At 40.9% G+C, this 23,960-nt stretch overlaps 1 protein-coding gene across 5 annotated transcripts; it reads left to right on the forward strand.

Moving 5' to 3' along the window:
* Positions 1-920: 920 nt before the first annotated feature.
* Positions 921-23,731, forward strand: LATS1 (large tumor suppressor kinase 1). 5 transcript variants are annotated; one of them, XM_086631494.1, is made up of 8 exons: positions 921-956; positions 5,806-6,314; positions 9,918-10,068; positions 13,138-14,666; positions 19,315-19,897; positions 20,971-21,153; positions 21,393-21,499; positions 22,461-23,731. In XM_086631494.1, the coding sequence occupies exons 2-8, from the start codon at positions 5,964-5,966 to the stop codon at positions 22,971-22,973; spliced, it is 3,417 nt and encodes a 1,138-aa protein (XP_086487620.1). In that variant the 5' UTR covers positions 921-956; positions 5,806-5,963; the 3' UTR covers positions 22,974-23,731. The 5 variants fall into 5 exon arrangements, with proteins under 5 accessions (XP_086487620.1, XP_086487621.1, XP_086487622.1 ...); XM_086631495.1 differs by having other exon boundaries at positions 13,141-14,666; XM_086631496.1 differs by having other exon boundaries at positions 9,918-10,053.
* Positions 23,732-23,960: the final 229 nt, after the last annotated feature.

Below are 23,960 nucleotides of genomic sequence, written 5' to 3' on the forward strand. Positions count from 1 at the left end.
TTATGTGCACTGATCCTGGGGATACAATCTGAAGGACGGAGGGAAACCTCGGGATCTGGGCAGCAGCAGATTTAAGTTACAAGGTTTTACATGGCATTTTCCACTCCAACCGCGTCAGAGTGTACTTTACTTCCACGTCGGCAAGAGCAGCCGTCTGGATGTGTTGTGGTAAGAACACCTTGCCTGATCGGACCTTCTTGTGCGGCTGGCCGGAGATGGATGGGGTGCTGGGAACAGGGCTCTCCTCCCTTCGCACAGCAATGTATGGCGCTGCTGAGGCTCGTCAGAGTGCCTTAAATTCTGCTTCCTAATTTGTCTGAAATGCACCACTCTGCCTGAAAAGAAAGGGTCGGGATGCACCTCTGAGTGACAACTGACGGGTTTTCCTTCCCGGAGACTTACATACACGTTGGTCCGTGACGAGTCCTTCGCTCAGGCATTCGTCGGATCACGGAGACTCGGCAAAACTTTCCCTATCGGAAAAAATCAGTATTTACCCACCGAGCTCGCTGCTGCCACGGAAGGAAAAAGCAGCACCTGAAACGCGGCCGCGGCGGGGACCGCCCGTTTTTCGCGGTGCTTCCCCCGCGCCGGCCGGCTCGGCAGCGCGGCGCCGCTCCCGCGGGGCCAGAGCCCGCCCCAGCTCCCTCCGGGGGCGGGCGGCGGCGGCCGCCGCGCTCCATCCGGCTTGGGGCCGCGGGGGGAGCGGGCGGCGCGCGAGGCAGGCCGGGAGCCGCCTATATCCGGGAAGCCCTCCGCGGCGGAGACACCGACAAAATGGCGGCGCCGAACTGAAAGGCCTGTGGCGGCGGCGGCGAGCGCTGGCGGAGGGACCGAGGAGCCGCTGCCGGCATCGGGGAGGGCCGCGGCGGTCGTCGCCGCGCGGGCGGGGCCGGGCGCTGTGCTCCCGGGCCCGGGGCGCTGCCGCCGCTGCCGCCGCCGCCTTCTCGCCGCAGGTAGGTCCGCTGTGCTGCCGTGGCGAAGGGGGTGGGGGCGGCGGCGGCGGGGCTGGGGAGCGGCCGCGGGTCGGGGGCGAGAGGCCGTAGCGCGGGAACGATAACGAGCTCTCTCCGGCACGGCCGGCCGTGGAGTCCCGGGCCCTTCTCGCCCCGCCGGGGGCGGGCGGGACGCGGACGCGGGAGTCAGTGCTGTCTTCGGTTTCCCCGCCGGGGCTGGTGCCTCCGAAGGCGGCTTCTCGCTCGCCGGGGAACGGTTCTTCGGGAGAGGCAGCGGGGCCCGCGCCACCCGCTCCCCCGGCGCGGCCGCTCAGGGCCTTGTGCCGCCGCCGGGCGAGGGTCCCGCCGCCCCCCGCGGTGTCGCTTGGCCGCACCGGTCCCGCCGGCCTGCCCGGGGGGGACGGGCGCTGCACAAGGCCGACCTCGGGTCACGCCCTGGGGCTGGCTGGGCGACAGGAGCGCAGGTGCCCCGGTGCCGTGGGATAGAGCCGGGATACTCGTGTTGTCCTGTGCCTGGCAGTCGTCCCGGCGCTGAAACCCTCCTGGTCCGGGTGGTTCTTGGAACGCCGGCTGCTGCTGGGTTACGCTTTGGTCCTCAGTGGCTGTGCTGCTGGTAGCCAGCCACAAAGATCGCTCGAAATGACTACTACTGCCACCGGGAATAACTAAGAATGGATGCATTTGGATGGAAGAAGAGCTGTATCCTGTTAAAGGAGATGGAGTGTAAGAATGGAAACAGTGAACGCACAATGTTGCCAGTGTTCAGCTAGCCTCTGGTCGTTTCCAGCTCAGACTTCCCTGACCATATGTAGTTATGTTTATTTACTAATTTCAGGATCCAGTTTTCTCCTTATCCTAAGGACTCTTTTAGCATTAGAAATGCATCCTTTGGCAAATTGCTTTACGGCTCAATAACCTGTAATCTGAAAAACAGCTTCTTTTCGTTGGTTTGAAGCAAGCCCCTACAAACTTAATTCTGTGTCTCCCAAGTTCTTGATTGTTTGTTTTGTTTTTGTTTTTTTTTTTTTTTTCCCCCTTAGCAATAAAGTATTGTGATTATGTATCAAGTAAGTTATTGGAATGGGTACATGAGAGAGGAAACCAAAATAGATTATTATGTGGTATTCAATACTTAATTGGTAACATCAGTAGTTAAAAGTATGTTCAAAACTTTTGGAGATAAGAAATGTTACAGATCTATTACAAAGTTGTGTGGTTTTTTTTTTCCCTAGAAAAACTTGAAAGTCATTGACAGTTGCATGCAACCATTCTGTTTTTATGCAAATGCTTATTTTCAAGCCTAATCTTTCATGATTATGCTGTAAAAAGACAAGTTTGGGTTTTTTTTTCCTTGCTATTTGTCCTGTAGAGAAAAATACTTTATCCCTATGTTTTGAAAAGAAAATTATTTTTTTTTCAACTCCTTTAGGGAAGCAGAGAACTTGCTCAGTGGAAACAGCTGCATTAGCAAACAGCTCTATCATTGACATTTGATGACACAAAACTGCAAGGGAAATAGACATCAGTTCCCTTGGAGACTGTGTTTGATAGTTAGAAGTACAAAATTGAGATAGGTTTCTTGCTGAGCAGTCAAAACTTTCTTTCTTTAAAATGTGTGCCAACGTTCTGTAAGAGGAGGCGATTTCTGGATTTTGAGGTTCATATGTAAAGCAAAGTGAAGTGTAGTAGTAATGCTTGCTTTCTTGTACTTCATTAAATCCAATTTAAATGGGTTTCTGACCAATTAAGACTGTAGTTTCACATATACACCAAACTGCTATTACCCATCACTGCTGCCAAAAGAAACAACCCACCAAAAAAAAAAAAGTTACTATTTATCTGAGTAAGTTCCTTAGCTTGATTCACTCTGTGTGGCCTTACAAACAATTATGCTGGTGCTAGTAAGTGGTGGGAGATAAGTGGACTGGCTGGTTTATGCTGGTAAAGCTCTGCTTCTGCTAAAAATTTATATGAAAGCGCAGCTTGATTTTTTTCAAGACTGCTTAGTTCGTATCCTGTTATGCTGCAGTTGCCAGCAAAATAATAGCTCTCAAGCACTTATAATATCCCTTGTCTTAAAGTTCTCAAAGCACTTTAGAAAGAAATAAAGTTTTCTCAGTTTCATACCTGAAGAAAGCAGAGCATAAGCTGATTTTCCCCCCCCCGCCCCGTGGTAGACTCTAAGTCTCCTGATTTATGGTTTAAGTGTCCTGTTAATTTAACCTTGATTTCCCTTAAGGGTGTTACATCTGTTTATTTCAGCTATCCATGGTGTAACCATAAAGTGAATATTGGAATATCGGGTGAAATTATGGAAAATTACATAGCTGCAAACCAACTGTTTTCTCCTGAGCTCCAGGCTTTTGGAACTTGTCAAAAGAAATAACTCGTGTATGGACATTTTTTTCTTCTCTCATTGGTGTATGTGTGACACAAGATCAATACCAACTGTTCTATCTAGGTTATGCTGCCAATGGTGAACTGGTCATTACTGCTAATTTTGACTGAATTTGAACGAGTAATCTAGATTACTAAGCCTTTTAAGATATTACCCTTATTGTCCTATGTTTTGGGATGAGTTTATGCTAGAGGTTTCACTCTTCTGGAGATGGTGATTCTTTGCAGTGTTATTAGCAGATAGGCTCGCACTTGGGTATCTAACACCTGTGGTTTATTGAAGAAGGTCTCTTGGAAGGAAAATGAACATCCATAGCAAAACTGGTTAAGTGGTCTAAACATAGTTACTCTGTTTTCTTTGGAAAAGGTGTTTTTGACAAAGTTTTTTCAATGTGTTCTTAAATATGACATGTTTTGAAAACTATGTTGAAAGTGGCCAAAATTAAATTACGTTTTAATTGCTCTCATGCCATATTATCTGCTGAATCTAGATTTCTTAATACTTTGAGCAAAACGTCACTGTTTATTATTAAAATTCATCTCCGTATCTGATGATCTTGTCCTTATTCAGTGAGCACTGAAGAATTGTGTGCTACCAGACTGCAGGAAAAAGCTTTAATATAACTACTAAATTACATTTATTTAATGCTTCAAACCTATCACAGGGCAAAGAAAGCTTGTGATTGCAATTATAGCACCTAAGATTTAGATAGTTCCATTAGAGAAATTATAGTATTTCTTAAGTGATTCTCCAGGGAAGATGGGAATGAGTGAGTGTCCCTTTCTTTTTGTAGTCTTTATTTATGTATTACTTCAAGCTTTCAGGTTTTATTCATGTATGGGTAGTGTGTGTATTTAATTCATAATTTGCATGTGTGTTAGAGCAATCTTTTTCCTATGAACTTCTTGACATATTCTTCCTCAGTCACTGAATCATTAATTGGTTTATGACTGTAATTATCGTAGAAGTGAAACCTGGATGAAGAAAGAGTAACTTTTATGTAGATTGTGTAAAACTTACACCTGTTTAATTCATCTCTAATATGAAAAACACTTATTATACACTACTTCTTTATGAGACAAAAGATGCTTGCAGACATCTAATTCCTCAAAAATAATCCTTCAGAAAACTAGAAACGCAAATTTTTAATGGTTTGAAACAGAAGCAAGAAAATAAGAACATTTCAGTATTGCTACTGTTAGATGTTGCGTTATAGTCAAAGAACAGTGTGAGTTGAGCTTCACCATTCTTCTAGTTGCCTGTGAAGAAAAGACAGTGCTAAAATATGGAATTTTTGTATCTTATGCTATCTTTGTAACTGATCCTCCTCTATGGAGCAGTAGAGACTGCACAAGTTTTACTTCATCATATTCTAAAGAGGCAAATGCTCTGTAACTTCTTCAGTGTTTCACTTTAGTTGCTATATCCTTCACCATACCAGGTAGTCACAGTACTAACTAGTGCACAGCATGAACGCAGAGATTTGAGTTCTCTGCAGACACAGGGTTCTTTCCCTGATGAGTCAGCTCCTTCAAAATGCAAACGTTATTTATTTGTTTTTGGCAGAAAGTTCTCTTTCCCTTACCAGATGTCACAGCTATGCTCTCAGTGAATTTGATGCTTGAGTTGTTAAAACAATTTTACAGTAAAAAAGGTTTGATTAAATTTTCTTTGTTTTTTCCCCCTGCTCTCGTCTTCCCTTATGTAAAACAAATTAAAAAAATACTTAGCTGTTGACAAAGACTTGCTCAAGGAGGTTCAAGGTAAGAGACTGTGACAGCCATAGAAAACCGAACCCTTAAACAGGATTAAATGGCGGATGGTACAAGAAGTCATAAAGTTGCATATGATGAGCTAGGCAAGTGTTTACTTTTCACATATGACTGCTGAAGGAGGGATTAAATCATGGCAATTATATACTCTCACTGGTGTACTTTGTACTTCTCACTTCCATCTGTTTGTGGAGCTTGATGTCGGAATTGTTGAACAGCTAGGGTATCTGGTCCATATCCTAGCTAACTGGGTAGCAGAGTCAGCACTTTCAGCTACGGAAGTGTTGATGGAGAGAACACGGGTGATGGGGACAGCACCCAGCCGAGAGGGAAGGCAGAGAAGCAGTGATGGGGATGGCACACGCAGACGGTTCATATCTGCTCTTGAAAGCTTTGTCCACTGCACTGAGTTCCTCTGTACTCTGTCCACATCCTTTGCAATTCAGGACTGTTCAGGCTTGAGGCACCTGAAATATTTTTTTGTTGATGCACTGTTAGATGCCCAACAGAGTTTGTGATTTAGGTTGAGTAAAGACGGCTTGAAGAAGTTGCTTAGCACACTTGTAATAACTGCGAAGGCCATGCTGCGTGTGAACATTTCCCTGCCACCAAATGCGACATTGTGAACTTTTTCACTGCTGTATGTGTGATGGGATATTTTTTTTTGTTTTATTAACAGGATAGCTCTTCTGGATTGTGACGAACTCCAGCACTACAGGAACCATGGTCTCACAGTGAAGAGCTACTGCTTTCACACGATCTGAAACTACCAGCCAGCCTTCCTTGAATTTTGGTGTGCGCGAGTCCGTGGTGGAGGTTTCATATATACATGTTTTCATGAAGAGAAGTGAGAAGCCGGAAGGTTATAGACAAATGAGGCCTAAGACTTTTCCTGCCAGTAACTATACTGGCAGCAGCCAGCAGATGCTACAGGAAATACGAGAGAGCCTCAGGAATTTACCTAAACCCTCAGATGCTGCTAAAGCTGATCACAGCATGGGCAAAATGTTGTCTGAAGATCCTAGACAAGGCCGAAATCCCCACAAATTTGTAACATATCATAAAGTTTTGCAAGAGATAAGAAACTCGCTTCTGCCTTTTGCAAATGAAACAACCTCAGCCGTCAAAGGAACATCGGAAGTTAATCGACAGATGCTGCAAGACTTACAAGCTGCTGGCTTTGATGAGGTGAAATGTTCTGTTTTCAAGATTTGGCGTTCTGATAACTATAAACTATTAGTGCACGTTGGAGGGGGTGTTGATCATGAAATGTTTGAACAGCATATGGTAAACAAAATAGCATCTTCAAAAGCTGGTGGGTTTCTAATTAGGACATGAAATTGGTAATAGTGGGGTATTATTCTTTTTTGAGCATCTTGTGCAGTTTGTTCTTATGTGGTAGGAGTAGGTTGTTTTAAGTGTTTATATCATTTTAAGTGGAGAGAACTGGACCCTCTAGAACATGGATTTGGCCTCTGATACTCAATGGAATTTTGGGTTGTGCTCAGTTAAAATATGTTGATAAAATATGGCAATTCTAAATTGACAGGCAGTACCAAATATTTCAGAAATTAATTTTAGTGAATTTTTTTACATCCATGGGTAGTAGAAACTCAAACTTTGTGGAGAAAGAAATTTGACTATCCTTAGTTTATGTCAGATAGAGATGAAATAGCAAGGTACCTGACAAAACTAGTTGCAGGGTGTCTCCTCTGCGATATAGTCTCAAGACAAAAATGTCAAGTCTCTTGAAAGTTCTGGACATAAGTAATTTTCTGCTGTTACCTTCATTATAAGAACAGGGAACTAAATAATTGTTCAATTGATTTTTTTTTAATTATTGACTAAAGTTATTTCCATTCATTTTTATAAGTGAAAAGAGTCTGAAATGTGCTTTCAAGGAATAAAGAATGAATACACTTACAACTCCTGTGTTTTTACTGGGACTTGCACATCAAAGTAAATTACACCTGTTTTCATGCCTTCTCTGTAAATCTGAGTACAAAAGCAGGTTTAAAGAAGCAGCTAGCAAACCACTCATCTTTCCAAAAGAAAAAGGCATGGAACAGCGATTGCCTTTACAGGAGTCCACTGCTTGCAGTAATGACCAGCTCACGAGTTCTGCTGGCTGTGATGCTTTGGTATCAGAGAGATCTACCTCTACCAGGAGTGAGCTTGTCCAAAACTAAACTGGCTTTTCCTCAACAATGTCCCAGTGTCAGGTGCTGATAGTGGTTTTTCATGTTCCTTTCACTTACTCAAATACACAATCCAGGCTGTGTTTTCAGTAAGAATGGAAGGATTTTATAGTGATAAATGATTTTGTAATAATCTACTCCTCCTCTGTGGTTTGTTGCTGAGATGTTTTTTTTTGTTTGTTTTAAAAAGTAGATCAGATCTACTTTTACAGATTGAACCTGTAGTCATTTTTGCAAACTGAAGAATGGTATGTGGCTGGATAATAAACTAGAAAGGTATCTGAAGTTGGTGTTTTTGTTGGATCCTTTGTATCTTGAAGCCTTTTACTCGTACCCTTTGGTCTTGGATACAACTGAGAATTCCCAAGACACTTGTGAATATATGGACCTTTTTTCAGGCACGGTGCCAGCGTAAGCTGTTTCTGCCATGTGTTAACCCACAGTTGTGTTGCCACAATCGTCCATATGGCATTGGCCCACAAAGACCACCGGGAACAGATGCAACTGCAGTAGGAAAGCATTTTTCTTGGTGGGGGTTATTCGAGACAACAAGTGGGAATAAAATGAGAATGTATTTTGAGCTGAGATCATTTTATGGACTGGATTATAGCTGGAGTGTGTTGGCCAGTTGTAAGCGGCTGGCTTGGGCTGTTTCTGACTGCCATTGGGCACGTGTGTTATTTAGGGGATTATGTATACAACTTCTTAATTTCATGATCTCGGGTACATTACTACTGGCTTTCTGTAGAGACTGACCTACCTAATGTGTCTGTAGAAGAGGATAACTATACCTACTAGGTACCAAGTCCATTTTGTGTTTTAATTTGTTCTGATTTTGACCTGTCTGTATCCTCATCTTGGCTTTTAATGAGATTTCATTAAGATGTTGAAAATGGATTTAAATTAACATACAAATTTGTCTCTGCCATATTGTGGAGTCACCGCTTGGTGACTCTGTCACCACTTTATAAGTTTGGAAGCATAACAAATTTGTTTTGTTGAATGTCATAAATGTTCTGGTTATTCTTCCCATCCCTCAAGTAGGAGATAGTATTCAGGGTTAAAGCTGAACAGATATATACATATCAGTAGATCTATCTATGCAGTTCATTGTGTGTGTTTTGGTAGTTGTTTTTTTTTTTAAAAAACAAAACAAAACCAAACATACTAAATAGTTCACAGGAAATCTCTGTCGCTTATTAGGATTCCAGTTCAGTCCTCATATGTTCTGTGTACGGTGATACTCTTCAAGACATTAAATACTTCAGATCACATAGATGACCAAGTGTTTTGTTCTTTAGCTAGAGGGGAGAGAGATCCTTTGAGTCTTTCTCTGGACGCTTAACCTTATGTTTGCAGAATGATTGAATAGCATACTGGTGCTGAAAATGTACTTCTTTGCAATGAGTCAGTCTTTCATATAATAGTAGAAGAGTTGCAGACATAACCGTCTCATGAAGGAGTTGGAGATCAAAAGTTATATTTGCTTTTTCCAACAACGTCAGCTGGTCTATAAAGATTGTGACAGCCTTATTATGGTGGGGAGTTTTTATTTTAAAACCCTTTTTTAAGCTTCTGCTTTGTTCACTGAATTTAGTTATTGTTTCTGAAGGGTGTATGTATTTTTGTGTGTTTGTAGTGTTAAAAATGTACACAGGCATGGTGAAAGTATAAATGTGGGTTTGAGTTTGAAACGAATACTGACTGCTTCCTTTCTGAGCCCTCTGATGTTCCATTGATTTTTAGTAGGAGGTGAACGCTGTCGTATGTAGGTAACCCGTTCAGACATAACACGAACTGAACTGATTGCTTTGATATGACAAAGTATGGCCATAACAAATCACTAAAGACAGTGTGCTTAATTATAGGAAGTTATGCTATGAATTTGTTTCAAACTTGTTAAGTCAGCTGCACAAATTCTGTTCAATTTAAGTGGGAGAGCAGTGTCTGACTTTTAACCATCTCCGGAATTCTGCCTCTGTTGGTCTCATTCAAGTCAGTGAAAAGAACACTGATCCATAATACATTTTCCATTGTCAGAGCTGTGTTTGGATCTCTAAGAACACAGAGCCTAAATCTACCACAAAAATAACAGAATTTCTGTCAATGTTGTCTTCATCAGAAGGATTCTTAGGGAGAAACTAATGGATATTTATTGACAAAAAGTCATGCCGAGTTGAAGGAAAATGAGCAAAACCAAAAGTTCTGAATTTCACATTAGGATTTCTTTCATGGAGTAACTTAAGTTGGAAGGGTTTGTAACTTAGTAAGTAACTTAGGTTTGGCTGGCCATCATGTAACTAGCTATCAGTAATAAATATTAAGTATAAGCAAACTGTGCAAATAGCAAGATGACACGATTTACATCAAACTACAGTGTTTCAACAATTGAACTTTTTTTCCTGAAGATCCAGTCGGTTTTGGAGGATTTGTTGTGGCGAAAACATTTTAAAATTCATTTTAAATTGATTTGAGAGAAATCAGTTATTTACTTTGATGAAAGTACTGGAGGCTATCTGGCTAAATAACCATGAGTTTTTGTATTTTTGCCATTTTCTTGTAAATTATTTTTTGTATATAATTTTCTTTTTAGGATATGGTTATACAAGCTCTTAGACAAACTAACAACCGTAGTATAGAAGCTGCCATCGAATTTATAAGTAAAATGAGCTACCAGGATCCTCGTCGGGAACAGATGGTTGCAGCAGCAGCAAGACCTGTAAATGCAGGTATGAAACCACCAGGTAGGTGTATCCACGATAACTCAGTAACTCACTGAGTGTGTTCTTACAGGTGAAAAAGTATTACATAGCAAATTCCTCTTTCATGTGCTCACAATGGAACAGAGAGATGTTGAGATACAGGTTTTTTGCTTTTAAAAAGAGCATGTGAAGAATAGAATGTAATTCTTCTGAAAGATGGGTGCATTTGACGTGAATTTCGTAAATGTTTCTGTTTTATAACTGCATGGTTTTAGTATCGTATGTAAATATTTTATACAAGGAGTGGAATTCAGATCTCATTTTACAAATTTTTGTCCCTCATTGATATATTGTCGTGGTTTTAGGCTGATCTAGCAACTAAAACTCACGCAGTCTCTCCTTCTCCAGTAAAGTAGAGAGGAGAGGGAAAAAAAAAAACAAAGGGACTGAGGGTTGAGACAAGAACAGAGGGAGCACCCACCAACCATGGTCCTGGGCAAACCAGACAGGGCTTTCTCAAAGCAAAAGAGTTTATTAATGATTACTTAGAAGGACAAAGGGAAACAGAAAAACTGATTACTTGAGAGGACAGAAAGAAACAAAACCAGATCTTAAAACCGACACCTTCTCCCCCCCCCCCCCCCTCCTTTTCCTCCCGGCTCTACCTCCCCCCCCAGCAGCACAGGGGGCAGGGACTGGGGGGTGCAGGTCAGTTCATTCCGTGCTGTTACTGCTGCTTCTTTCTTAAAGGAGAAGGAGTCCTTACACCCTTTTTCCCTGCTCCAATGGATCCCCTACCCACGAGGAAAAATCCACAAACTTCTCCAGCGTGAGTCCAGCCCACTGGAAACAATCCTTCCCCACAGATTGCTCCGGTGTGGGCTTTACCACAGTCTCAGGTACTTAGGGAGTTGTAGCCACTCGCTCCGGCGTGGGTCGTCACGCAGACTCCAGATGCCGCTCTGCCTTGTCGTGCAGCCCAACACGACCATCCTCAGGCTCAGGCATCTTCTCCCCACGGGCTGCGAGTGGGTCTCTGCTCCACCGAGGCCGTCCTGGTTGCAGGGGGGCCGCCTGCTATCTCACCATCAGCCGCAGGGGAAACTCGGCTCCGGCACACCTCCTCCCGCTCCATCCTCACTGACCTGCTGTCGATGCGGCTGTTTCTCTCAGATCTCAGTCCTCTCCAGGTGAACTCAGCCCAGTGGGCACCCCGGGAGTGGGGTGCCCCCGAGTTCCCCAGCTGGCTCCGCCGCCGCCATCCTCTGTGGGCAGCACCGGCCCGACGCAGGCAGCTGCCCAGCCGGGAGCCAGGGAGCGGGGGCAGTGCCCTCCTCCCTTCTCTGCTCGATCCTGGGCGAAGCACCTTTTCCGGTTCCTTTGTCCTGACTTAAATAGGGCAATTCGCAGAGGCGCCCTATTGGCTCAACCCCGAGGGGGATGGCAGTCTGATCTGGTGGCCAGAACTAAGCCTAACCCGGTTCCAAAACCGGGGAGGTCGCAGGGACCAAAATCCCTCTCCTGCCAGCAGAACCACCCCCCCTCCACATCAAACCATGACATATATGATGACCATATTTTATTCTCAGTGTCAGGTGCCATTTAGAAGTCAGTGGCGAGCAGTGAATTCTTGTTGTAATTTTTTGTTTCTCTCTTCACACACTTTTCCACACAGCAGCACTATGTATGTGTAATTTTGTGTATATCTATTATATGTGTGTATATATAGATATTTGTATATCATATGGCTACAATATTTGTATTTTAGGATATCCTGTTTCAAGATCTCTCTCTCTGCTTAATTTTCTGCTTGATTCTAGATTTTGTTTCTATGGTTTTTAAGGCAGACTTCATGTTTTTATACATGTTAGGGGACAGACTATAGCTTTAGGAGCAACAGAGTCAGAATGGTGCCACTTGTTATTATTATTGCTCTCTTAATGCATGCAAGCACGTTTTTAATATGTCTTGATGCTTTGCTTTTTTGAAAAGGTTTTAGTTACATATGTGTAAACAGATGGCAACTTTCAAATGCAGCAAAAATACTAAAGTTGAGTGCTGAGCTGCTGGCTCTGTAAAGTTACATTTTAAGCTGATTATAGGTATGAGGAAAAATTAGTAGTCAAGAGTGGCAAAGTACAGCATTATTTTTGTTTAGTCTGTGAAGCAGGCTTAGTTGGTGCTTGTATGAAGCTGTCAGCTAAACGCCACCATTTGGCCATCGTTTTCATTGTTACTTGTAAAGATACAGTAATTAACACATTCTCTTACTAAAGATACAGTGACTTTCACCAGTTACAGTACTGTATGTGTTCACAAATATTTCAGTAATGACATTGTAAAAAGCACAGTAAGGCTGCACGCACTCTCAGTTCCTTACATATTATCTAGTTTATATGATGCAGAATAACATCTGTGAAGTAAATACATTGTAGAGTTTGGCTGTGCAAGTTTTGCTTTCCTAATGTTTTTAATTCTTGCCTCTACAACAGTTACTCATGAAGACATAACGTTTAAAATTGAAGTACTTAATCAAATTTCTCATGCAAGGAATATAACAAGTTTGGATGAACTGCATGCATACAAGGGTGTAAGCGGGCTGTTTGATTTTACAGCATTTGGTTGAGTTTTAGTTTAAGAACATTAAGTGTTTTATAAGTGTTAAACTGGAATGGCAACGTAACTAAACATAACTAAGGTATTTCCATGTTTTTATTGTTTGTACCGAACATCTCTTCTGAGAGTTGCTTGTATGCATGATCTAAAAATACATAGTGTGCCTAATAATTTTGCATATTACCATTTTTCAGTTAAAAATTGAGCACATCTGTAATTGAAGCAAAATGCGTCTTCAGAAAAGTGATTTCTGAAAAGTCTGGTACTGTAGTTTCACTGCATTTTTTTGCTCTTATAGTGTGTCTTGAGCATATGACCGTAGCATGCTGTGTATTACTAGAGATAAATTTTTCATGTGAAGTACAGTGGATTAAGCTACGTCAGAATTCTTGTCTGACATTTCTATAGTAATTAATAGAGAAGAATAAAATATTCAAAGCAATAAACAGAAGTAATTTCTAATAATATAAATGCTGTGTTCTCTTCTTTTACAAGCAGGGACTGTACAGCAATCAGTTAACCGCAAGCAGAGCTGGAAGGGTTCTAAGGAGTCCTTGGTTCCTCAGCGGCACGGCCCTTCCCTGGGAGATGGTGTAGTTTATCGCTCTGAAAGTCCCAGCTCTCAGCCTGATGTAGGAAGGCCACTATCTGGATCTGGCATTGCAGCATTTGCTCAGGCACATCCTGGCAACGGACAAAGAGTGAATCCCCCACCTCTGCCACAGATAAGAAGTGTCACTCCTCCTCCTCCACCTCCCCGAGGACAGACACCTCCTCCAAGGGGAACTACTCCTCCACCTCCTTCCTGGGAGCCAAACTCTCAAACGAAGCGTTACTCTGGAAACATGGAATATATGATCTCCCGTATTTCCCCAGTGCCACCAGGAGCATGGCAGGATGGTTATCCACCTCCACCAATGAATCCTCCACCCATAAATTCTTCCACGCAGGGTCAGAGAGGCATGAGCGCTGTCCCCATTGGCAGGCAACCAATAATCATGCAGAGTTCTGCCAACAGCAAATTTAGCTTTCCCCCAGGAAGAGCTGGAATGCAAAATGGCAATTGTCAGACAGAATTCATAGTTCACCAGAATGTGGTGTCTGGGAACTCGGTGAGTCGCCAGCCACCCCCATACCCCATGAATCCAACTAACAGGCAAAGTCCCACAGCACTACAGATGCAGGCAGGAGGATCTGCTCCTCCTTCAGCATACACCAATGGGAATCTTCCTCAGGCGATGATGGTGCCAAATAGAAATAGTCACAACATGGAACTTTATAATACAAATGTAGCTGGAATACCTGCGTCCTGGTCGCAGCCTTCCTCTGTGCAACCGCAGTCATCACCTGGCAATGGGCATGACATGCCTACATGGCAACCCAGTCTTCCCGTGCGGTCAAACTCTTTCAACAACCATCATGGAAATAGGCAGAGTCACTCTAGCAGCTCTCAGCCTTCGGCTACGACAATAACAGCTATCACGCCAGCTCCCATTCAGCAGCCAGTAAAAAGTATGCGTGTGTTAAAACCAGAGCTGCAGACGGCCTTGGCTCCCACTCACCCTTCCTGGATGCCGCAACCGGTACAAACCGTTCAGACCATTCCCTTCTCTGAGAGTCCATCTGCAAATATGGCAGTTATGTCTCCTGTGGCAGAGGCTCCAAATTACCAGGGTCCCCCACCACCTTACCCAAAACACCTTTTACACCAGAATCCCTCTGTCAATCTGTACGAGACAGGACCCAAGCTCAGCAAGGAGGAACCACCTATTTTATCCAAGGAGGATGAGAATGAAAAGAATTATGAATGTGTTGATTCAACAGATAAAGAAAAGAAACAAATTACAACATCACCTGTTCCTGTTCGGAAAAACAAGAAAGATGAAGAAAGAAGAGAGTCTCGCATTCAAAGCTATTCCCCTCAAGCCTTTAAATTCTTCATGGAGCAGCATGTGGAGAATATACTCAAGTCACATCAGCAGCGTTTGCATCGGAAAAAACAACTAGAGAATGAAATGATGCGGGTAAGCTCTTCTTTCTGAATCTCTGAATCACATATTAATTTTAAGAAATATATCTTAACTGTAGAATGTCTAAATAGATAAGTAGAATATTGTGGTCTATCTTGGTATTGAAGTCTGGTTTTAGTTTTTTTGTTTGAGATGTGGCAAGTTTTTCATTGCTTTGTTTTCCATACTTCATTGTCGTCTTAGAAAATGTTTTTTAAGCAAGGTTTTTTTGCATGTCTAAATGTAGTTCATTTGGCTTATGTATGATAAGGCAGCAGAAGTAAAATCATTGTTACATGAACTGAGATTACACTACATGGCTGACCGCTTTTTGCTATGGGTTCTGTTTAATCCTGATTTCTGAGTGAATTAGATTTGATATTTGAATGATTTTTTAATTTTTATTTTTTTTTAAATAAACACTGCAGGTACAAGCAAAGCAGGGACCAGTATTAGGCTGGTTAGGACGTTTATATAGTCACCCAAACAGTGATACATTTTACGTTCCACAGTTTATTTCCAGTAGCAATAGGGGTTTTTAAGTTCTAATAAAAAAACCCCCTCAGTATTTAAAAGTTAGATTTTTAGATTGAAAGAGGCATGATAACTTTTGCCTAAGTATTTTATAATCCAGACTGTAAGGATGTCTGTTTAAACAAGGAGTAATTGAATGGGATAATAAAAAACAGACAACAAAACCACGTACAATCAACTTCTTTGTGCCTGCATGAAGTCAGTAGTTTATTTCTGGGATTGTGGTGTTCTGTTAAACCAAATCAAAAGATTAAAAACTGAAGCTGATGTATGTATGTATCATTTCAAAAGAGAAAATAGTGAGAAGTAGTGAAATTAAGATTTCCAGAAACGGAAATTGGGAATGTATTACTTCTACATATTTCGTAACGATTGTAGCTGAGAATTGGACATAAGTATGTGTGCCTATTAATTTATTCTGTGAAGGAATGTATTTGGCTTATGCCACTCTTGAAGTGCTGTTTTTTAAAATCCATGTTTTCTGATTCTTTGAAAATTCTTCCTGTAAGCTGTAGTGATATATAAGTATTTGCTTAATCACAAATATGTAAATGCTAGCAAGATTTCTTCCTGGAACTCTTTTTAGATCTTTATTCTTAGTCTTCTCTCTTTCCTTTTCACTTCCACTAACAGCTGATTTAAACTGTTAAGGTGTGGGAAGCTTTCCTGAACTCTGTAGCCTCCATCCGTGTGTAGACAAGTAAGATTCCGAAGCAACAGTATTTATTAAGAATAGCATGATCCCTTTCTAGAGGGCTTTGCATGCAATCCTGCATCAAAATTAAGCATGATTTATTTTAACTATTTTTGAGTACTTAAATGTAAGTTTATAATTAATGTTGATTTGCAAACTTCACTTTCCCTACTTACCGTGTTGTCTTCCATAGTATCACAAGCATACGTATTACGTATATGAAAGCACTGATAAAACTTTTCTTGATATTTTTCTTGTGCAATTAAAGTGCCCTAGTAAATGTCTTTTCTTAAATGAAGTGCAATTTATAATATTTATATTAGATTTAAAGCTGGGATGTTTAATTACAGGCTGAAGGGTGGAAAATGGGGTGTTATGCTGCAGCAGACTTCTCCTTTTTCATCAGCATATAGGAGAGGAATCCCACAACAGTGAAGTATGTTTTGGGTCTTCATGAGAAGGAGAAAAGGAAAGGAGCTCATTATTTACTTTCAGGAAGTTCAAGAGGCTTAAACAAGTATTGAATCCCTTCTCCCCTTTGGTAGGAATTTTGGAAGAAAAAAAAAAGACCAGAATGCATTCCTACAGAAATACCTAACTTCACGGGATGCTGTATTTCTAGCATAGATTGTGTCTTTCTATGCTGTCAGGTTTCCGAGGGGAATAGAGTGGAACTGTCTGAAAAACACTTGATTTAGGTGTGTGAGTTTGGCCAGGAATTATGGTGGGTGTCTTTGCCATGCAGCAAGATGAGAAGGCAGCAAAAGGAGAGCAAATTGTGTGGCATTTAGAGCAATTCAGGAAGCTCTCATGTCTGGCATTGACTAGAAATGATTCTAGGTGTATGTGCATGAGCATTTGTGCAGCTGGCAAAGTCAGTTAATTTTTTGGTGAGCACCGTAGCTGAAGAGTTCTAGAGGAAAATACAGTAATGCAGAACGATCGCTTTGTGATTAACATTTCTTTTAGTGGATGGCATAGGAAAAAGCAAAGATGGGTTGGGGAAAGAGATGATAAATTGTGATACTTGGACTGTTGGTTTTTTTTTACAACAGAACTGTTAGGATGCAACAGCTAGAGAGCAGGTACTAGAAGTAAAACTTCAAGGTTTTTGTCTGCTCTATTTGTATGTCTTGCAGTGGTTAATTACTGTATTGGGTCTCATAGAGTTTTGTTGCCATCTAGATTATATTCTCTAGCAGTTTTCTGACTGATCAGTGGGGTTCAGTTGGTGTGCAAGTGGGGCTGTACTGAAGCAGACATCGTGGTTCAGATGGGACTTGAGAAGGTGACCCACCATTGTCTGAACTTTCACAGGGTCAGGTTTTCACATGTCTTCTTGACACTTGCAAGTCTTCAGAAGTCCTTCCTTCTGCATTGAAGTGTGCCTTAAGCCTGTTTATTCACAGAAACTTCTACCCTGGAAGACCCTGCCTGGGTATTCCTGCAGTAATGTTGTGAGAGAGGTTGAGCTCCCTATTAGCGATCAAGAAATTGTCTACTTTCCATATCCAGTCTTAACTACTGCTACCCAGTCCTAACTACTGCCTCTGAGGTTGACAAAAAATGTCTCTAATGTAAGTCAGCCTTACCCATTTAAATCTTACTGAATTGATACTCCTTGTGAAGTTTTTTGAGTAGACAAGCCTTTCGTATGCATTTTCCTAATTGCATCTCCTTTGGATCCGTTTTTGTTATGATGCTTGTGAGAAATTTTCTGTGTTCTAACAGTATTTTCTTTAATAGGTGACACATAGTATCCTGAAAGAATTTTTAAGATACTGAATGATCAATTGATCTGTTGTCTCACCTCTTTCCTCAGTCATATCTCTTACATTTTGTTTCAAGTTATGTTGTAAGTTAGGCAAAGTAGAAGTCATCTATTAACATGCAGTTTATACAAGCCTAGACTAGTGGTTACCTAATCCTGATGATGGTCCTGAGTGCTGTTATGCAGACAGTATCTTAAAATGTGAAGCGTTAAGGAGATGAAGGCAGCAAGATTTGGTATCAAGAATTGGTAAGATGTGACAATAAGAAATTGAAAACTTCTGGAATAGTGTTTGAGTAACAGTTGTGATTTTTACAGGGATTCAGTTTGTCCATGTTCAATTTTATGATCAGAATGTCCAGGAAAAAATAAAGGAATATACTGTAGGTTGAACTTGGAAATCATTGCTGTAGGATGATGATTTCAAGCCAGGTAGGCAGATAAAATTATTGAGATGCTATGAAAAAGGGAACATAAAAGATTTTGAAAATGCTGACAGAAAACAAAAGAAGATGGAGGAACACTATGTGGAGGTAGTGTCACAGGGAAAAGGATACAAAAAATTGAAGAAAGATTCTGCTCGCATTAAAACCAAAAAGAAGGGATATTCCAGGGCCTGAAATATGCCAAGAACGATGGCAGTGGAATTGAATGGCACTTGAAAGGAATTGAAGCCAGCAAAAATACACTAGGAGGAACCCAGGTTGGAATATGATGAGAATGCTCGGTGTGGTTCTTCTAGATAAGTGTTTCCATGCTGTAGGTGATAAGTTAGGTGCGGCCCGTGAGTGTTTCAGCTGTCAGAATATTAGTGGTGTTGGCCAGAACACCAGAGATGTTCATTCACGATAGAGACGTGTACACAGATGGGAGCCAAGAACTGATGACGTGGGAGGAGTGAGCCACTTCAGAGAAAATTGCTCTGCTCAACTTGTTGGTATGTAGAGTGGAAAGCAGTAGAGAGTGACTGAAGTCCTGTTAGAAGGAGTTGGGTTATGTGGTAAGAGGAAAGATCAGGTCTTGGCTTGTGGCAGAGGCACGTGCTTCGTGTGGATGGACAGTAGGAAACAGTGCCATATGGATCTGGTTTGTGTAGCTGTGTAGCTACACAGGGAAGCGTGAGAGTGAGCGTGTTGCGTGATCCCTCCTGCAGCTGAAATTCCCCTGGCATGCTCAGGAAGCTTAGTGACTTCTCTAGCTAGTCTGGAGAGTGGAAGCCTTTCCCATGGCAGCTCCTTAGTTAGCCCTCAGTGACTTACTGCTCCTAGGCACATCTTGGCTTCCTTTAGCTCTGCAAAGAGAAGCAGGGAGGCAGTTGATGCACACTGTTACTCAGAAAAGTATCACTTGCAGTGGTTTTCATCAGTAGTTTGTAAATTACCCTTTCTTTCCTTGAGAACATACGCAGTTCTCAAGAACCTTCTGGTGCATGGCACCTTATGCATTTTGCTGTTGAAAGTGATCACGTTTTGTTTTGTATAGCTCCTGTGTGTTTTCGTAGAATCCTAATGTGTAAATTCAAACAAAACCAAACCAAACCCCTTTATTTCTCATGCTGTATACAAGTATTTGGTTTGCTTTGCCTAAGCCTTGTTATTATAAGAAGATCACCAAGAATTAAGAGTACTGTTCACTCTTCAGCTTTAATTCTGTTTGCTGCACAGGTTGGATTGTCACCAGAAGCCCGAGATCAAATGAGGAAAATGTTGTGCCAGAAAGAGTCTAATTATATTCGGCTAAGAAGAGCTAAAATGGACAAGTCGATGTTTGTAAAAATTAAAACCCTAGGAGTCGGTGCATTTGGAGAAGTTTGCCTAGCAAGAAAAGTGGATACTAATGCTTTATATGCAACGAAAACTCTGAGGAAAAAAGACGTCTTGCTTCGAAATCAAGTTGCTCATGTTAAAGCCGAGCGGGATATCCTTGCAGAAGCTGATAATGAATGGGTGGTTCGCCTGTACTATTCGTTCCAAGATAAGGACAATTTGTACTTCGTAATGGACTACATTCCAGGAGGTGATATGATGAGTCTCCTAATTAGAATGGGTGTCTTTCCAGAAAACCTGGCACGGTTCTACACGGCAGAACTGACCTGCGCAGTTGAAAGCGTTCATAAAATGGGCTTCATCCACAGAGATATTAAACCTGATAATATCTTGATAGACCGTGACGGTCATATTAAATTGACTGACTTCGGGCTCTGTACAGGTTTTCGATGGACCCATGATTCAAAATACTACCAGAGTGGTAAGAGAAATATAGAAGGTTTCTTCTTTGTTGACTTGTCATTCTTTGCAAGGCAATAAATAATAAACGAGTGGAAAGATGACTGTGATGTTTTCTTTCTGAATAGCAACACATCTAACAATGTGTCTGCACACCACTCAGATTATAGAAAGCAACGTTCAGTTAGGGTGAGTTTGTAAGTGTGAGCATCAATTCCTTAAGGGAGAAGGAATGAGCTATGCTGTTGTAAGTTTGTGCCATTAGTGGCTTCTGAAATTTTGGGAGAGATCACTGTGGTAGCAAGGTGATGATACAGACAACAGCCCTAACTCTGTTTTGAAGATAGGACTTATGTGTTAAATCTAATTGTTCTTGAAAACATTGCCTCAGGTTCTCAGTGTCTCATGTGCTTCCTTTTAGTGTAACTGGTTGATTTCTGAGAAACGTTTAAAACGTTTAAGTAGGCTTTTAAAAATCCTACTTGATTACTTAAAATAACAGCTAAAAAAAAGTTAGAGCAAAAAAATTTTGATGATCCTAGAGAAATAAAATACAGATTTTTGTAATAATGTATTTTTAATTTTCAAAGTAAAAACATACCTTTAAAAACAATTTTAAAATTACTTTTGACTTGTTTTTATCAAAATGTCATATGTCTTAGGCCAGACTGTTAGACAGTCTCTGGAGAGAGTTGAGGATTTAAAATCTGGTTTTGTTGGGGTTTTTTTTTTTTTTTTTAGTGCTTTAAATATTGGAGTTTTCTGTGTACATTAAGAGCAAGAACAATATACACCCTGTATCCCCAGTGTGTTTATGTTAAGGAAAAACAGAAAAGGTCAAACTCAATACTTTCTCATAGTTATGTCAAAAATTAACTTAAAAAAACAACGTCCTCAAATTTTGGTATTTTATATCATAAGCAAAAAGTCAAAGTCTGAATGTTGATGACCTTTTTAGCTCTCAAATTGAGTGTTGAAATTGAAACATTGTGTCTTATTAAAATAAGAAATGTATAACAGATAGAGAAAAATCAGTTCTTAACTAGTACGAAAGTAGTCTTACTCAGTTTTGGCGTCTTTCTCGCCCAATTATAGGCGATCATGCACGTCAGGACAGTATGGATTTCAGCAATGAATGGGGTGACCCAGCAAATTGCCGGTGCGGAGATCGGCTGAAGCCACTTGAACGCAGGGCTGCGCGTCAGCATCAGCGCTGCCTGGCCCATTCCCTTGTTGGCACACCCAATTATATTGCTCCAGAAGTTTTGTTACGAACAGGTAATGCATCTTTGCTCTGCAGTCTTGCTGCAGAGTTACTGATATTCGGGTAGTTTGCTTCACCTTATGCTGCCGCTTTTGCCAAGTATGTAATATTTTGACAAAAAATAAATAGTTGTTAATGTGGAAATCGTAAACAAGTATTGAACAGAATTCTTGAAATTGTGAACTTTTGTTATTCTTAGAAATACAAGATTGAAATTTAAACTAAGACTTTGGCTACGTTGTTTTGACTTCAGGTTACACACAGTTGTGCGACTGGTGGAGTGTTGGAGTCATTCTCTTTGAAATGTTAGTGGGGCAGCCTCCGTTCCTGGCACAAACACCACTGGAAACACAAATGAAGGTAGCTTTAAAAGTCTCGTATTAACAGTCTGAAAAAGCAGGCTTGAAATTTACATAGTCTTTCTAATTTGTAATGGAATCAAAGGTGATTTTTGAGAGTGGTGCTCTATCCAAGCATGTTACTAACTAACAAGATTTTAAACATTACTGTGGCAATGCACTTGATTTGTAAAGGGACTTCAGGGATCATGTTCATGTCTTTTACCTGGTCACACAGTAAACGTGCCAACTAAAAATCACATTTCAGATCTCAGCTGTTCCCTTTCACTTCTTGCACCTGTTCCACTTACTATTGCCACTTTCTTTTCTTCCCCTCTTCCAGCATCTGGTTGTTCTTTTCCCACCAGTTGGCTTCCGTGCGCACTTACCTGCAGAGGATTTCCTTTGGTGATATATTTGCAGGTGCTCAGCATGCAAAGGTGGAGGAGCAGCAGATGACTGTGGCTGCTCAGAGTTACTGGCAGCTCAGAGACACAGGTCCCTTCCTTCCTGAGCCCCAACTGTTTCCGAGAAACCATCAGGGCAATCTTCTGCAGGTGCCATTTTTGCAAAACTGCATTCAGCTTGCAAGATATTAGTTGGCTCAAACGTAGTGCAGTATTGATTTTTTTTTTCATAACTTTAAATCTGTTTAATCTCTTCAGTGCATCAAATCAAAATTTGTTTGCCTCACCTTCTTTTTAAGATTGTAAGCCATGTGCCTCATCTCAGGTTCCAGGTGCTGGATTTTATGGTATCTTTTGTTGATTTATAGCAGGGATTTTCTGTGCCAGACTCTAGTTCAGGTTTGGAATGTGAATAAACTTTACCTGGATTTTGCCAGATTTCCAGACAAAATACTCCTTGTGTTTCTGAAAGAGCAGCTGTTTGGGGTTTTCTGGTTTTTTGTTGTTTTAATTTTCACTGTATTATTTCCTTCTTATGAAACTGTAAATAGAATAACACCCCTTTTTGCTTTAAAGGTTATCAACTGGCAGACTGCGCTTCATATTCCACCTCAAGCTAAATTGACTCCAGAGGCCTCCGACCTTATTATTAAACTTTGCCGAGGGCCAGAAGATCGTTTAGGCAAGAACGGTGCAGATGAAATAAAAGCTCACCCATTTTTTAAAACAATTGATTTTTCAAGTGATCTACGGCGGCAGTCTGCTTTCTACATTCCCAAAATCGCTCATCCTACAGACACGTCAAACTTTGATCCAGTTGATCCAGATAAATTGTGGAGTGATGATGATAAGGAAGGGAACAGAAACGATACACTTAACGGGTGGTACAAAAATGGAAAACATCCTGAACATGCTTTTTATGAGTTCACCTTCCGAAGGTTTTTTGATGACAATGGCTACCCATACAACAATCCAAAGCCCATTGAGTATGAGTACGGTAGTTCCCAAAACTCAGAACAGCAATCAGATGATGATGATGATGAACAGGCAGGTAGAGGCGTTCAAAATCGTGACCTTGTTTATGTTTAGTAGAGGAATAGAGATTAAAAACTAAATAAACTTATTTTGCAGCTGCAATTTTTGAAAAGTCTTTTAAGAATTGAGAGAAGATTGCTAGGGTAAATACATGTGTGCTTTTTTTTTAAAAAAAAAAACATTAAGAAAATTTTGTCTTCTCTTTCCCTCATTGTACATTTTGTTTCCCCAGAATACAGAGAAATCATTCTTGAATATTAATTTATTCCAGCATTGTTAATTGCTTAATTTAGAAGAGATTTGAAGTTAGTTGACAAAAAAAATCACTTGAATTTTATTATTGGTTCTCTGTACTCTTAAGTACTCAAAATAGAAAGTGGTTTGTTGGGTTTTTTTTCGTAAGATGGTGTCTGGTATCTACTTGTACATATACTGAATAATTTTAGAAAACAAATCTCTGCTTCAGAATTTTCTTTGGCAGTTTTTCTTTGCATTGACCAAATACAAAACCTGCTTTACACTAATAAAACTCTAATACATTTCTGAAGGAAGAAAAAAAAAAGGGCTGCTGTACCCCTCACTTTTCACTTTATTTAGCCTAATTATTCACAGTGTTGGAAAAACAGCTATCTGGTGATAGTTTCCAGCTGCTGTGGTAGTGGCATAGTTCTCAGCTTTGGAATGAAAAGTGTCAGTCTTGCCTGTAGTATGATTGTAAAGTGATAAAGCATTAGAATTAGTATTTTATTAAATAGTAATTGATATTAGTAATGCTATAGCATGTGACTGGTACTGAAAGCAGAAGGACTGCTCACTCAAAAGCAACTTGATTGTCTTCTGTCATCAGTTCTCCTATGGTTATGAGAGGAAAAGAAGCTTTAGGAAAAACACTTTCTGAAGTCTAGTTTAATTTTCTGACTACAACCAAACTGTAAAGTGTGTACAGTTCTGCTTGAGTTGGGACTTTTAGCTTGAAAAATAAATTTTAGAGTAGTTTCTTTGTGATATGTTTGAGATAGTAATGGAAAAAGATTATAAATT

The sequence above is a fragment of the Tauraco erythrolophus genome, chromosome 2 (assembly GCF_009769465.1).
Source record: "Tauraco erythrolophus isolate bTauEry1 chromosome 2, bTauEry1.pri, whole genome shotgun sequence".
NCBI classification, from domain to species: domain Eukaryota; kingdom Metazoa; phylum Chordata; class Aves; order Musophagiformes; family Musophagidae; genus Tauraco; species Tauraco erythrolophus.

Excerpts from the sequence above, each read along its gene's own strand:
- LATS1 (XM_086631494.1), top strand. The coding sequence starts at position 5,964 with ATGAAGAGAAGTGAGAAGCCGGAAGGTTATAGACAAATGAGGCCTAAG. Across the intron at positions 19,898-20,970 it reads TTCAAAATACTACCAGAGTG|GCGATCATGCACGTCAGGAC; the intron begins GTAAGAGAAATA and ends GCCCAATTATAG. Across the intron at positions 21,500-22,460 it reads CACTGGAAACACAAATGAAG|GTTATCAACTGGCAGACTGC; the intron begins GTAGCTTTAAAA and ends TTTGCTTTAAAG.